At 40.1% G+C, this 14,987-nt stretch overlaps 1 protein-coding gene across 1 annotated transcript; it reads right to left on the bottom strand.

Moving 5' to 3' along the window:
- Positions 1-1,542: 1,542 nt before the first annotated feature.
- On the bottom strand, positions 1,543-14,697 carry LOC139317054 (collagenase 3-like). The gene is made up of 10 exons (XM_070943972.1): positions 14,572-14,697; positions 13,834-14,063; positions 12,152-12,300; positions 11,916-12,041; positions 11,047-11,208; positions 10,527-10,635; positions 8,667-8,803; positions 6,673-6,832; positions 3,633-3,736; positions 1,543-1,643 (listed from the first exon to the last, which is right to left on the bottom strand). Exons 1-10 carry the CDS (start codon positions 14,695-14,697, stop codon positions 1,543-1,545), a joined length of 1,404 nt encoding a protein of 467 aa, XP_070800073.1.
- Positions 14,698-14,987: the final 290 nt, after the last annotated feature.

The following is a 14,987-nucleotide window of genomic DNA, read 5'->3' as shown; positions in this document are numbered from 1 at the left end:
TGATGCAGCCCTCAATGAAATCGAGTTTTATACTTCTGGTATAGAGCAGTGACAACAAGGCAAAAGAAAACATCACTACCAGAAGGAGCACTTTATCTCAAACAATAAAAGATGCTCAAAAAACCCCAAAGAGACAATCAAAATAAATGTTCGCGCGTACTTAACATAAGAAAAAAACAAGGATTTTTTTGCAGGGAAGAAAATACAACATTAACAGAAACTTAATAATAAATGCTTGGTGGCGTAGTCCCTCTGCATCGATCACAATATATCTTTCTCTCGTTGGGTTACTTAATCCTTCTTTAAATCCATGTGATCATAGCTCATTATTCATCACTACGAATACTTTACATTTGTTTTACAGGCCATTATTGACTGCCAATAAGAATTTTGGATGCAATTGGTTTTGACTTTAAAAGTAAGTGGTTTTTTCCCAGTGAGACCAGTATATCAGGGCAACCTGGTCTACCCAACTATGGGACGGAGCATACTGCTTCTGCTTTCGCCTTTCAGCCCCAATCCAGGAGCCTTCGCAGGCAGTTGCTTTTGCAACAAACTATTATTGTGTTAAATTTATGTTTTTACCGACAAAGAAATAAAGGGAGTGTCAGGGTTCCAAGTAACACCCCCAATGAAATAAAACTCCGAGGCTTGAAATTCCTCAAAGCTACATTTTATTAGAGATGTCATATTGGCACATCTGGGAAAACCCGAATCTGAAAGTTTCCAGGTTTTCCCCACCCAAAGAAAAATTCAAGTCCCTGCCCAACACCCACAAGTCCATCACATGGTCCAATCAAACACCATCCCAACTGGGGATGCCTCCCAGTTCCAGCCTTCCAGGTGCAGGGCAAGTTGTCCTTGATTTCTTGAGAAAAGAATGTTATTATGACTACATATCACCCATGATCCATACAATCCCCCCTCTGAGTTTCCCACAGTAGTAAACGTGGCAGATCTGGAAGCCTAATACAAAAGATGGCTTCCAGGCAAGACAAGGAGACTAATATAGATCTATTTCAAGCTATTTAGCTCTCATCAGCTAGCCATACCTTTCTGGGATTTGAACGATATGGCTTAGAGGTTAATACATCTACCTAATATGCAAGTATCCCAGGTTCGAATCCCAGAAGGGTATGGCTAGTTGATGAGAGCTAAATACCTTGAAATAGATCTATATTAGTCCCCCTTTATTTCTTTGTCGGTAAACATAAATTCAACTTTATGATTAATCCATATTTGTGATTCAGTGAGATGCTAAGAAAATGCTAAGAAAAATTCTCAGAATATCTGTTTTCTCTGTTAGAATTTACAAAGGATTTTACATATATGTTGAACACAGTTCTATTTCTCCAACTGAGGAAGAAAATAAAAGAACATTTTTTTCTGGCTTCCACAGTTAGGGGAAGAAAAAACAACTGTGTGGATTGGCTGATCCATACAGAACAGACATAATCAATGTAAACATTCGTCAAGTTTCCCCATGCCATCTATAATATTTTCAGTCAATCCTGCTTCCAAGTTGATCAAATTCCTTGTTGTTTAACAGCCTAATACAGAGTTTGCTGGTGTAGTGTGGATGACTTTTTTGTGTGAAATGCTATACTCAAGTTGGAATGAGCCACAGAAGAAATAAATGGAATCTGCAAGAAAAGAAATTAATTAGAGGCTGTAGTTCTAAAGGTGATTGGCATCTTGTTCATGGAGGTTTCAAGAACTTGCAGACAATGTTGGGTCTATCAAAACGGAGAAGGTTTGAAAGGAAGGGAATGAACTAAGACAGAAATGAGTACAGATAGTCCTTGACTTAGGAACAGTCACTTAGCAATGGACTCCCCAAAACCTACTTATGACCTGGTTTCAAAGTTCATATCATCCTGCCCATGTGACTGCATTTTACGTGCGTGGCAAGTGACCCATAGTTATGGCCATCTGCAATCCTGTATTTTATGCCAGCTTTGTTGGAAACCAGCGTTTACTTTCAGTTTCTGGCAAAATCTACTCCATAGCAAACAATGGGTTGACGGCTGCGGCATTCACTTAACAATTACCACAAAAAAATAGGACACAAAATTGAGTCTGGTCACAAGGTAACCCGCTTTACAACTATCACAGCTTATTATTGTAATTGCAGGGCTCAATTAAGGTCGTAACTCAAGGTTTACGTTTATCATGGGGGCTGCCAAGACATCTGTTAACCACACCTCTTAATTTCCAAATTTGAAAAAAATATTTTAGTGTAATATTGGAAAGTTAACAAACCACAAAGCCAAGCACAGGCCTTCAGCATAATTGACATCCAGAAAGCAAGGCACAGTCAGTCCTCTGTTATAATTTTTTTTATCTCTAAAATGCCTCAGAAATGGAAGTTAATCAATATTATTAGAAACTGAAGACAATTGGTGGTCGGTTATCCACTTGTTCAAAACAACAACAGCAATAGCAATTAGCAGCAGTAGTAAAACTGACATGTGGTAGCACTGTTGAAAACCAGTGTGTTGAAACTTGTTATATCCCCATAGTAGATATTTTATAAATCAAGATGCTCTCTATACCAGGATTCTCCAACCTTGGCAATTTTAAGACTTGTGGACTTCAGCTCCCAGAGTTCCTCAGCCACTTTTGCTGGTCTACACTATCCTCCGAAAACCTTATTGTAACTCATTGGCTGTAAGATTACCAGTATTCTGTAAAAGAGCTATTCGGCTACTTTATGGCAGCAGATTGTTTTTCTATAACTTTATATCTAATGGTCATCAGGAATACTATTTGCCAAATCTGGTTGCCCTAGGCCTCATACCTCAAAATGGCATTTGTGCTGGCCAATATAAAAAACATTGGTGGCCATTTTGCCAATGAATAACCCACATAATTGGATGAATTATCCAATTATCTGCCACCAATAGCCTCCCATCGACCAGTCCGCTCCCACAGAGAGGGTCTCCTCAGGGTGCCATCAGCCAAGTTATGTCGGCTGGCGACACCCAGGGGGAGGGCCTTCTCTGTGGGAGCCCCAGCCCTGTGGAATGAACTGCCCCCGGAAATACGTAAGATCTCCGACCTCCGGGTGTTTCGTTGCGCATTGAAGAACCTGTTGTTCCGCCAGGCCAGGCTATCAACATAATAATTTTAATTGGGGTATTTTAAATTTTTAGGGTTTTAATCCGGCCAAATTTATTTAATTATTTTAATTTTTAATCATTGTTGTGTCTTGTGTTTTTAAATTGGCTGTACACCGCCCTGAGTCCTTCGGGAGAAGAGCGGTATAGAAATAAAATTATTTATTTATTTTATTTATGAATGGTAGAAAAGCAAAAATGATTGGTAGTAGCAACAAGAGAGGAAGGAGAAAGAGTTTTTGAGAAAGTTTTGAGAGAATCCAAAGGATGCATTTTTTTTCTCTAGGACAAACATCAGTACAAGTATATCAGTGAAAGAGGGAGGGAGGAAGGGAAGGAAAGAAAGAGGGAAGGAGGAAGGGAGGAATCAAGCTGGATGTTTAATGAATATGGATGAGAAATTCTGCGTTGAAGACATTTTTGTGACTTTTTAGGTATCCTTGGTAACAATATGGCATCCGCATCAAGTAAAACATCCCTTTCATGCAATAAAATGACTACGAAAATATTTACCATTCTGCTGATATGCCGCATCCACCTTATGTATAATTCCATTAAATTCTTCCATTATTTGTTTTGGATAGCCGTGCTCCATAGAATGAAATCTCTCATTATAGCTGTAGCCCAAAATGAATAATAATAAAAGAAACCAGCATGAGGCTTAGAAAGAAATCAGGGAACTCAGAATGGGAGCGAACTGAAGCCAAAAGATTTATACTATCTGATCAGAAACCATCTTAATGTGCCAAGCCTACTTTCATAGCCCTTTCAACATTTTCCAATTATCTCTGTACGATATGCAAACGGTATTCACTTAAGTGGGATCAAAGGCTTGCCTTCAGTATTGATGGAGGAGAGATATAGTAACTATTATTGATGTTGCTTTTTTAAATATTTCATCCTGATTTTGTTTTTAATTGTTAGACACACACATACACCGAGTTATGTATCAGAAATGGGCAGCCATATAGTTTTCCCAAATAAATAAATAAAAATCTTCCTCATGCTGAATAATTCTTTTTATGTTCTAACTTTGCAGTTGAATCAATAAGCCACATTTTGCAGCATTTTATTTCGTCAAACTCTCTTGTGCTTAGTGCGCAAATCTTATAACCTCACTTCTTACTCATTGTTCAGTCTGGCCCAAAACTAATGTTATTTACATTTGTTTGCAGATTCCCTCATGAAATTTCCAGGAATATAGAAAAGTCCTTTTCATCGCTGTTAGAAGGCTCTGTGGTTGATTCTCAAGCTGTTTAAGGGTGCTGATTTATTTCTTTATTTACATGACTTATGGGCTGCTCCAATTAGCTGACTGATTGTGGCGTACAGCTCCCTCTGTAACCGGGAGTAAAAACTATGCAAATCAAATTTAAAATCTAAAGCGTACAGGGCAGTGGTGGGTTGTCCCCGGTTTGGACCAGTTCACAAGAACCGGTAGTAAAACCGGAAGGGGGCCCCACCCACCGATGATGACCCACCGTCATCATCGGCGATCTGCGCGTCCCGTTGCGAACCAGTAATAAAGGTAAGTAGAACCCACCCCGGTACAGGGGAATAACAACAAACTGTGAGAGATACACAGAAGAATAGAGTTAATTCATCCTCATGGCTTGGTGAAACCCTAACCCATGCTTTTATTAATTTCTTGAAGGCCAGAAATCAAGAGACTGTTCAAATGTTGGGAGGAACAAATACAGTTCACAGAAAGGGTGGAAACTAAGAAATCCTGCATATGTGGCCCCTGAGTGGGGGACTCACATGAGGAGCCCATTTTACTAAAACTTATTAAGCGAGCAGAAGTTGCTGGGAGAAGGTGGTTCTGTATACAGGTAATCCTCTACTTTCAATCCACCGAGAGTAATCCTGTTACCCAATACATTTGATAAATAAATCAATAAAATCATTCAATTTCAGTTTGAAATTACAACGGCACTGAAAAAAGTGAGTTACAACTAGTGCTCACACTAATGACTGTTGCAACACTTCCAAAATATGGCCACTTGGCAACCAGTATATATATATTTTTGATAGTTGCGGCATTCCAGTATCATGTGATCACCATTGCAGCTCCCAAAATAAAGGTGTTAAATAGGTGCCACTAGGTAGCCCATAACTACTTGAGCAAAAGCATTCTGGATCAATTGTGGTTTAAAAATCAGTCAAGGGCAATCAAAGCTGTGATCAATTAAAGTCTCACTGCTAAAGCAAAATGTTTAGAATTATGTATTTGAAATGGTGTTGCCAGGCCTTTACTCTTAAGTTGAACCCTATGGATGGAGTTGTGGAAACGTGGAAGAGAAATGCAAGTATATAGTACGTGCATATACTGTAGATCCAGTGAAGAAAAATTCTATATTCTAATAGAGATGTATTTGGCATCACAGTTTTCTTTCAGTTACATGTACATATACATAATAGTGTAAGTCAAACTTATAGACAGCTATGCAATGGCTGTTTCAGCTCCATCTTTGAGTAAATCATACCATGTCACATTTGACAATTGAGAATGAGTGATCTGAATTGACATCAGTTTGAGCAAAGACTTTGTGGTACGAATATGAATAAATAATATATGCAGGCTGTGGAAATTATTGGCTTAGCCCCAGGGGTTTGCTTCAAAAATTTTAGTAAAGGGTTCTCTGCCCGGTTACCGGGTGAGCAGGGCCATTGTGGGTGTGGCCTAGTCAGCTTCCTGCACCACGGGGGGGGCATTTTTGCCCTCCCCGGGCTCCAGAGGTTTTCCTTGAGCTCTGGGAGAGTAAAAATGGCCTCCCCAGGCTTGGGAGGCCCTCTGGAGGCTGGAAATGGGCCCATTTCCAGCTTTCCCAAACTTCCAATAGGCCCGTTTTTCACCCTCCCCAAGCCTCTGTGTGTGCCCTGCACTTACCCGCATCCAAAACAGGCCGCGTGGGGACTCCTGAGAGAGAGGGGGTGGGGTGGGCAGGGCCAGCCAGGAGTGGGATTTGGGGGTTCTCCAAACTGCACAGAATCTTAGCTAGAGGTTCTCCCAAACCCCTGCGAACCCCCAGCAGCCCACCCCTGCTTAGCCCTCTGAAAGGGTTTTTCACTTGATTATACAGAGTATAAGAGTTGTATCTTTGCTGGTATATAGTCTGCTGGTCTATGCAATGATCAGTGGTATTAGGATCATTTAACAAGGTTTAGACTGCCATAGCTTACCTGTCACCTAACTACATCATGGAATAGTATCCATATCTTGTTGATAGCGAAAGAAAAGAAACCTGGATGAGGATTTGAAAACAGATCATCCTGATGTAAAATGCAGAAAGGAGAAAAAACTTAGCCAACAGAATAGGTAATTTTGCACTGCAAAAGGTCCAGAGAGAGAACCAAGCTCCATGTTAACCACAGCATGATGAGTAATATGTAACTGTATAAATACGATATGCCATCAGGATAGAGAAACTGGACTTTGTGGGTTTCAAAACTGTTTTTCAAAGTGTTTCTGGAAAATGTTTATTTAGTTTTATTATAGTGCGGACGTAAGAGTGGTTCAGATGAGCCACTTCCTCAACCACTCATTACCTACCTCCATAACTGGTCCCTAGTGAAAAATTTTGTCTTCCTGGATTTTACATCATAGAAAGCAGCATCTATCCTCTGCACATAACTTGGGAATCCAAGGTTGTATAGTTTCTGAGGATAACCACTGAGTATCTTGTAGTCCCTCAGAGCCCAATACCTCTTCCCTGTAAAGTTTGTGGAAGCAAATGATAAATTGACATAATTAATGGTAAAGCCAAGATAGGCAGGTATCTGTTTCATGGTATAAAAATAAGTAATATAATTACTAAGAAAATTTGGTTCTTCCCTTTTAAGTGTCTTGGGATCTGATGATTCAAAGGACCATCTCTCTACACCAGGGGTGTCAAACTCAATTTCATTGGGGGCCACATCAGGGCTGTGGTTGACCTTGGGGGACTGGGTGGGAGGGGCAGACTGTAGGTGTGGACAATCAGGTGGGCGGGGCCAGCTTGACGCCACTTCCCAAACTGTTGGCATGTTTCCTCTTTGCACTGGGTAGACCAGGCCGAAGCCGTACTGGTCTTCGCATTGGGTAGACTGGGCTGAAGCAATGAGGGCTGGCCCCTTATATTTTCCAAGACGGCCCCGCAGGCCGGATCTGACCACATTGCGGGCCAAATTCGGCCTGCGGGCCTTGAGTTTGACACCCCTGCTCTACACTGTCAGAGTGTACCTTCCAAGCACGTAAGCAAAAATCTCTGCAATACGGCTGGACTATGGACTTCACAATTGTGTTTGGTCTCACTCTTTTATATGAAAAATGTATCTTTGTGCTAAGCTCTCAACTGATAAATGATTCAGTGCTTTTGATTTTAGTTAATTTTGATTTTAATTTTAATTTTAAAATTAGTAATTTTAAAATTACTAATTTACAAATTGCTAATTTACTAACTACTAATTTAGTTAATTTTAAAATTAGTATACCAAAATCTGCTTTTGCTTTTTGAAAATTTTGACTTGACCACTTGCCAGAAAAGAAAATTGGAACATACCGGTAAATTAACTGCAAACCTATTTAGTCAGGCTCTAGCAATATTGTGATTCGTTCAATTGACACTCATACATTCTCTATTCTTCCCACATAGGGTGGATAGAAAACCTACAGTAGATGGAACCACCTTTGTAATCTCCCTCAATCTTGCATTTCAATAATATTTGTGCACAGTAGCAATTATCTTGTACCATGAGGTTCAAGTCTTTTGCAAGACATGATATAAATAATTATCTTTTTTCTCCTAAAATTAGTGTGTATGTTAATTGTGTATGTTAGTATGTGTATTACTACAAGAGAATATTTGTAGTTTGGGATTGAACTATGGAGTCTTGTTTGTTTTCTTGCAGGCTTTTCACTACTTACAGTAAGTAGGCAATGTCTTTAGCACTGAAGATGTTACCTAGTTTGGCAATAAAACATCTACAAGGAAACAAACAAAAGCAGAGAGCACCAAGGCTTCACAATATGAACATTAATCAGTAACTATTATTCTACAGAGGGACGTAGTGGCTCAGTGGCTAAGAAGCTGAGTTTGTTGATCAAAAGGTCGGCAGTTCAGTGGTTCAAATCCCTAGTGCCACATAATGGGGTGACTCCCATTACTTGTCCCTGCTTCTGCCAACCTAGCAGTTCGAAAGCATGTAAAAAATGCAAGTAGAAAAAATAGGGACCACCTTTGGTGGGAAGGTAACAGTGTTCCGTACGCCTTTGGTGTTTAGTCATGCTGGCCACATGACCATGGAGACATCTTCGGACAGTGCTGGCTCTTTGGCTTTGAAACGGAGATGAGCACCGCCCCCTAGAGTTGGGAACGACTGGCACATATGTGTGAGGGAACCGTTACCTTTACCTTTACCTTATTTCTTTACCTTATTATTTTACATTTTGGGAAAGTTATTACTTTGACAAAATGAGTAAGAACAACATTGATATATGTTGGTCCTTCTCAGTAAAAACACAGATGAAGGAAAGCTAGCATGGATGAAAGGCAAAGCAACATTCACCTCGAAATAGGAAGAGAAGGTCCTTCTCTGGGGAATAATAAGCTGCATCAACTGGGAAGTTTGGAAGTTCTGGCCAAACAGAATCAATAACCATCCAACCTTCACCAATCGTCTGATAATTGTGATGCCACACAAATCTGAGTAAGAGAAAAAAGCAGAAAAATTGTGGCATAGTATTAAGTGGATCCTCAGATCATCGATGGAAATCAAAGTCTGCACTCGGACATTATTCTGAACAACAATGCAAATCTGTTGTATGACAGATGTAGAGAATACAGAGGATGACCCTGAGAGGAGAGAGGAAGAGGGGAAAGATATATTACCAGAGGAACAAAAAGGGAAACATTGCTTAAGTACAATTGATGAAGGAGGATTACAAAAACATCTCAGACAGATACCCACCTAATTTGCATGAATATAAAAGGGGGAGGAGGGGAACCACAATCACACTTACATGAGTATGTCACGATAGCCAACCTAAATAAAAGTAGTTTTTAGTTTCCTGTAGAGTCTATTTTTTGGTCTGGTCTGTCTCAAAAAGCTGACAAAGTAAATATCTTTCCATCTTCTGTGGTCCACTACTAACACCACTAACACACTATACTGTGCCTCTTATCCTTGCTTGATCCTGCTGCTTCCTCTGGTATGAAATACTATTTATTTATTTGCTCACATATCTTCATTTCAGTGGTGGGTTACCCCTGGTTCGGTCCGATTCTATAGAACCGGTAGTAAAACTGGCAGGAGGCTCCGCCCACCCGCCACGATGTGATATTGGTGATCTGCGCATGCGCAGAAGCTTCTGCGCATGCACATGCATGCTCCCCTTGTGAACCGGTAGTAAAAGTAAGTAGAACCCACCCCTGCTTCATTTATAGTAAAACTTGTAAATAGTTGAAATATAATGGATGCTAATTTATCATACTTGTAAACGGGGTGTGCTTGAGGGAAGGTGGGAAGGTAACAATAGAGATTTAGCAGTAAAATCATTTAATTAATTTAAACTTCATTTCCCAGTTTCTTTGTTTCAAAATCAAGTGTCCCAGTTCGTCCTTGCAGTGTGAACCCCACAGAGGCTATTATAGCCCTTGCTCCAATAGATCTCTCTCTCTCTCTCTCTCTCTCTCTCTCTCTCTCTCTCTCTCCATCCATCTATCTCTATCTCTATCTCTATCTCTATCTCTATCTCTATCTCTATCTCTATCTCTATCTCTATCTCTATCTCTATCTCTATCTCTATCTCTATCTCTATCTCTATCTCTATCTCTATCTCTATCTCTATTTATCTCTCTATCTCTATCTCTGTCTGTCTGTCTGTCTGTCTGTCTGTCTATCTATCTATCTATCTATCTATCTATCTATCTATCTATCTATCTATCTATGATCCATCTATCTATCTATCTATCTATCTATCTATCTATCTATCTATCTATCTATCTATCTATCTATCTATCTCTCCCCTCAGCTATCTACAGCAAGAGATGGAAAAGTTTTATTACCATTAAAACTACAATCTCAAATAAGTTTGATGTTAACTATAGATTGTTTATGCAAGCCTACAACATTGTCGTAGTTGATTATTGGCTTGTTTCAAAGAAGCCAAAGTTAGTGTTAATTCCAATTTGACACTCATACCTTAAGAGAAAAAACAAAACAAAAAAGGATGTTTAACTTTCTGGGAATTTGTTGGACTTAAAGGAGAGAGAGGAGCTAATATAGGCGAGTAACATAACCAAAAATTTACAATCTATTAGTGAAGCTCTCATTGTATCCCTTGTTATTATTTAATGCTTATTAGTTATTTATAACCCTAATGACTATGCTCAGAAGAATGGGTAGATACTTTTACCACCATCTTACATGTCCTTGAATATGATTTTATCACCATCTATATCTGCAACAGCATCTGCAGAGAAGTTTGCATCACACTTCTGTGGAATTATAGCATTGCTTGTCTTCTTTTTTGGACCTGCAAATATTGAGAATCATTCATGATATCCTTTGTCTTGAACGTACAGTATTTAGAATTCATTTCACAGTTCTTGTATAAATGCCCATCATTCTATCAATCTACTATCTGCCAATAATTAACTACTAGTAGTGGGCAGAGCAAGGCCACTTCATTTTGCTGAAGCACAAAGAGGAGCTCAACAAACCACCACAATGGGTAGCACTTCTACATATGTAGTATATGTACATCAGTTGGTTGCCACAATTGGTGTAACCAGGGTGATGTTTGGAACATACATACTGTTTTATTTTGCCATAGCACACAACAAAGGGTGTTTTTGGAAGGGAAACTTCTTTATGGCAAAGCACTCCTTTGAATTTACATATTCTTCTTCATTATCCATTTTAGAATGAATAAACATATAAGTACCATAAAGAGCTTGGATGCCTTCTACGTCATCTTCAGGAAGAACAAAGTCCTTCAGGCTACGGTAAGTGTAAAGAGGGTACATCAAAGCTTCAGAGTCACTGGAGTGTTGTAGCCCCAATGTGTGGCCAAACTCATGGGCTGCAACCACAAATAAATTAAAATCTGGAAGGAGCACAAAGCCATCAAATTAGCAATAGTGCATCAGGATGCCCTCTGGAACCCAAACACAGATGATAGAGTAGTATAAACAGTTCTAGAAACAAGGTTATCTCTCCCATCATTATTTTTACATCTAAGTAAACTTCACAGTCAAGGTTACCCAATCATTTACTTGCCTTCATAGTTTAAGGTGAATGGAGGTTCTCTTAAAGGACAGTCCTTTAGGAGGATTAAGTTCATTTCTATGCTCAAAGCTTGTATATAAAAGTAGATGCATTTGGAAGAAGGCCTAGAAGTGTATATTTTAGAGAAAATAGCATACAAAAGTTGTAGCTTTAATTTACAAGACAGTATCATGTTTTGATAAAATAGACTTATGATCGGAGTGTCATATTAGTTAATTTTTTTTTAATTTGATTTATATGCCGCCCTTCTCCGGAGACTCAGGGCGGCTTACAATGTGCTAAGCAATAGCCTTCATCCTTTTGTATATTTATACAAAGTCAGCTTATTGCCCCCACAACTGGGTCCTCAATTTACCTACCTTAGAAAGGATGGAAGGCTGAGTCAACCTTGAGCCTGGCGAGATTCGAACCTGCAGTAATTGCAGGCAGCTGGTCTTAATAATTGATAATTGATAATTGATAGGTTAATGGATTTATGTAGGCAAGCTAGTACTTCTGGAGACCTAGAAATAAATCTACAGTTACCTCTAGAATCATTAGTCCATGTTTCATCATCATCAAAGTGGACATCCCCTCCAATATTGTCACCAGGCGGGAAAGCATGAGCTAGTTGACCCAATGGTCCATCAAAAGGTACAAAGTCTCCATGCTCTATAAAATAAACAACCCCAAATAATTGCTAATTAATTAGACATCTAAGGGGTATAGCAAATTTTAGAATAAACATGACAACATAGCATACAATTTTGCTCTCACATCACCTTTGGATCCAAAAAAGATCATAATGTCAGCAGTGCCATTAAAGATCCTGGTGAAATGAAGAGGGGTGACATCACTCCATACTTGCAAAGCTTCATGCATTGCTTGGTCCACTTCTTCCCAGCTCAGATCCAGGGTATGGTTCACAATTCTGTTCATATCACAAATGCCAATCATCATTGCATACTCAAGATGGTTTACATGCAGAGGCTTACATGTTGTTTCCATAACAATCCTGTAAAACAGCCTGGGCTATGAATTTCTGGCACAATGTAACTCAGTGTTACGTTGAGAGAACTAACTTGATTCTCCTTGATCCAAGTACAACACCTTAACTATTATAACATACCATAACTATGTATCATTCTGCAACGGTTGAGGGGGTTAGGAATAGGGGGCACCATCCTGCAGTGGTTCTCCTCCTTCCTCTCCGACTGTTCACAGTTTGTGTTGGCAGGAGGGCAGAGGTTGACCTCGAGGCGCCTCGCATGGGGAGTGCCGAAAGGGTCAGTCCTCTCGCCCCTTCTGTTCAACATTTATGTGAAGCCACTGGGTAACATCATCCGTGGTTTTGGGGTGAGTCCATCAGTACGCTGATGACACTCAGCTGTACATCTCCACCCCAGACCACCCCAACGATGCCCTTGATGTGATGGCTCACTGCCTAGAGGCCGTGTGGGTCTGGATGGGGAGAAATAGGCTCAGACTCAACCCTTCCAAGACTGAGTGGCTGTGGCTTCCGGCGTCCTGATATAGTCAGCTGGTGCCATCACTGACTATTGGGGGTGAATCCCTGCACCCCCACTCGCAATCTGGGTGTCCTCCTGGACACACGTCTGTCTTTAGAAGAGCATATGACGGCCGTGGCCAGGGGGGCTTTTTATCAGGTTCGCCTGATTCGCCAGTTGCAGCCCTTTCTGGACCGGGACGCCTTGTGCACGGTCACTCACGCCCTTGTCACCTCCCGGCTGGACTATTGTAATGCTCTTTACATGGGGCTCCCCTTGAAGAGCACTTGGAGGCTCCAGCTGGTCCAGAATGCGGCCGCACGGGTGGTTATGGGTGCAACCCATTGTGCCCACGTGTCACCCCTCCTGTGCGAGCTGCACTGGCTCCCAGTGGTCTTCCGGGTGCGATTCAAGGTGTTGGTTGCCACCTTTAAAGCGCTCCATGGCATAGGACCCGGGTACCTTCGAGACCGACTTCTGCCACCAATAGCAAATTACACATACACAACATGGGGAAACTCTCCATTATACGTGGTTACAGCTTTGAATTGCATTAACTCAAAAGAAAAAAGCATCAGGCAAATATCAGTATAATATTAGAGTAAATAATAAAATGATGTTTAAACATTTTGGCTTGGTGCTGCTGCTGTATGGGACTATTCTTCCCAAAACACATTCATAACTCTGGCTGTGCCTCGATGAGAGTGATTTAGGCTAAAACCACTCCACACAAATTTTCATCTTGGTTAAGAACTTGCTATAAATGATTGTCATTCTGTCATTTCAACAGAATCATGGTTTTTAAAATTCAATGTAAAATTTTCAGAATGTCAGCAAAGAAAAACAAAGGCAAAGAAGCCCCACTCATATGGACCACAGGAGCAATATTTCCCAAAAGGGTCTAGTAAAACACAACAAAGGGAAAAGAAGATCAAGTTAAAACAACTTCATTTTACCTGTATGTTAAATCCAACACTGGCCACTTAATCTTCCTGGGGAAAAAATGATATCCGGCCATATCAGGCACGCCACACCGAGGTTGTTTCATTAGTTCAAAGGTTTCTGAGGTCATTTGCCCATTTCCTTTCAGCTTAAAAAAAGACTGCATGTATTTCAGCTTGTCAAGCAAAGATGCTGAGCTTCTTTTCCAAACTGTTCCTTGACTGTAGTAACTGTCCAGATAGCTCTAGAAATAAAAGGGGGAAAACGTTTGAAGAAAGATAAAAAAAAGTAGGACACTAAAAACAGTGTATGGAAAACAGGCAGATTAAGATTAAGCGTAGCTTCTTCTCCAGTAATATTATACTGCAAACTAGGGAATACAAAACTTTTGCCAGACCAATTCTTCAGCTTCAATCACAACAATACATGAGCACACAATAGATACAAACTTGAGGTAAACTGCTCCAAACTTGATTGCAGAAAATACGACTTCAGCAACAGAGTGGTCAATGCCTTGAATGCACTACCTGACTCTGTGGTTTCTTCCCCAAACCCCCAAAACTTTAACCTTAGACTGTCTACTGTTGACCTCATCCCATTCCTAAGAGGTCTTTAGGGGGGGGTGCATAAGCACACCAGCGTGTCTACTATCCCTGTCCTAATGTTCCCTTTTAGTCGTATTAACTTCATGTATTCATAATCATGTTTCTACTTATAACTATTAATAAAAATAATAAAAATAAGTTGCTTACTGTCTCAGGCCTAGGACCTACCGTAATTTTTGGGGGAAGTGGGAAAGGTAAACTGACAGCTGGAATCCAGAAGAAGAAAACAGAGGCAATTAAGATGTTCATCTTCATACAACTACTGAAGTACATGGGTTTAACAAATACTTTAGGTTGGGATAACTTTTTATAGAACACACATCTAGGAATTTGACTCGTCACTCATTTATCTACAGTGCAACCTTCCTATTCTAGGTCAAAAGTCCACCTATCACTGTGTTTAACAAAAACTCCATGCCTGTGGTTAAGAGATTAAATTAATTGTTCAACAGCAGTTGCTGACACTAAAAATGACAGCTTCATTTTGTGCCCTTTTCTAATGGAAATAATTTGCTGTGGGTGTAAATGGGCCTATTTTGTTTGCATATTGTTTTAATAGAATG

Source organism: Pituophis catenifer, unplaced genomic scaffold, assembly GCF_029215685.1.
Source record: "Pituophis catenifer annectens isolate HBS135680 unplaced genomic scaffold, rPitCat1.0.hap2 SCAF_4, whole genome shotgun sequence".
NCBI classification, from domain to species: Eukaryota; Metazoa; Chordata; class Lepidosauria; order Squamata; family Colubridae; genus Pituophis; species Pituophis catenifer.
Note: the sequence above shows the minus strand (reverse complement) of the source record. Positions and strands in the feature narration are given on the sequence as shown.

What these genes read in the sequence shown, in the direction of transcription:
- LOC139317054 (XM_070943972.1), bottom strand. Translation starts at nt 14,697, where the DNA reads ATGTACTTCAGTAGTTGTATGAAGATGAACATCTTAATTGCCTCTGTT. An exon ending in AGGCATCCAAGCTCTTTATG is followed by an intron (nt 10,636 to 11,046) that starts GTACTTATATGT and finishes CAATATTTGCAG; the next exon opens with GTCCAAAAAAGAAGACAAGC. An exon ending in TGCGGCATATCAGCAGAATG is followed by an intron (nt 1,644 to 3,632) that starts GTAAATATTTTC and finishes CTTTTCTTGCAG; the next exon opens with ATTCCATTTATTTCTTCTGT.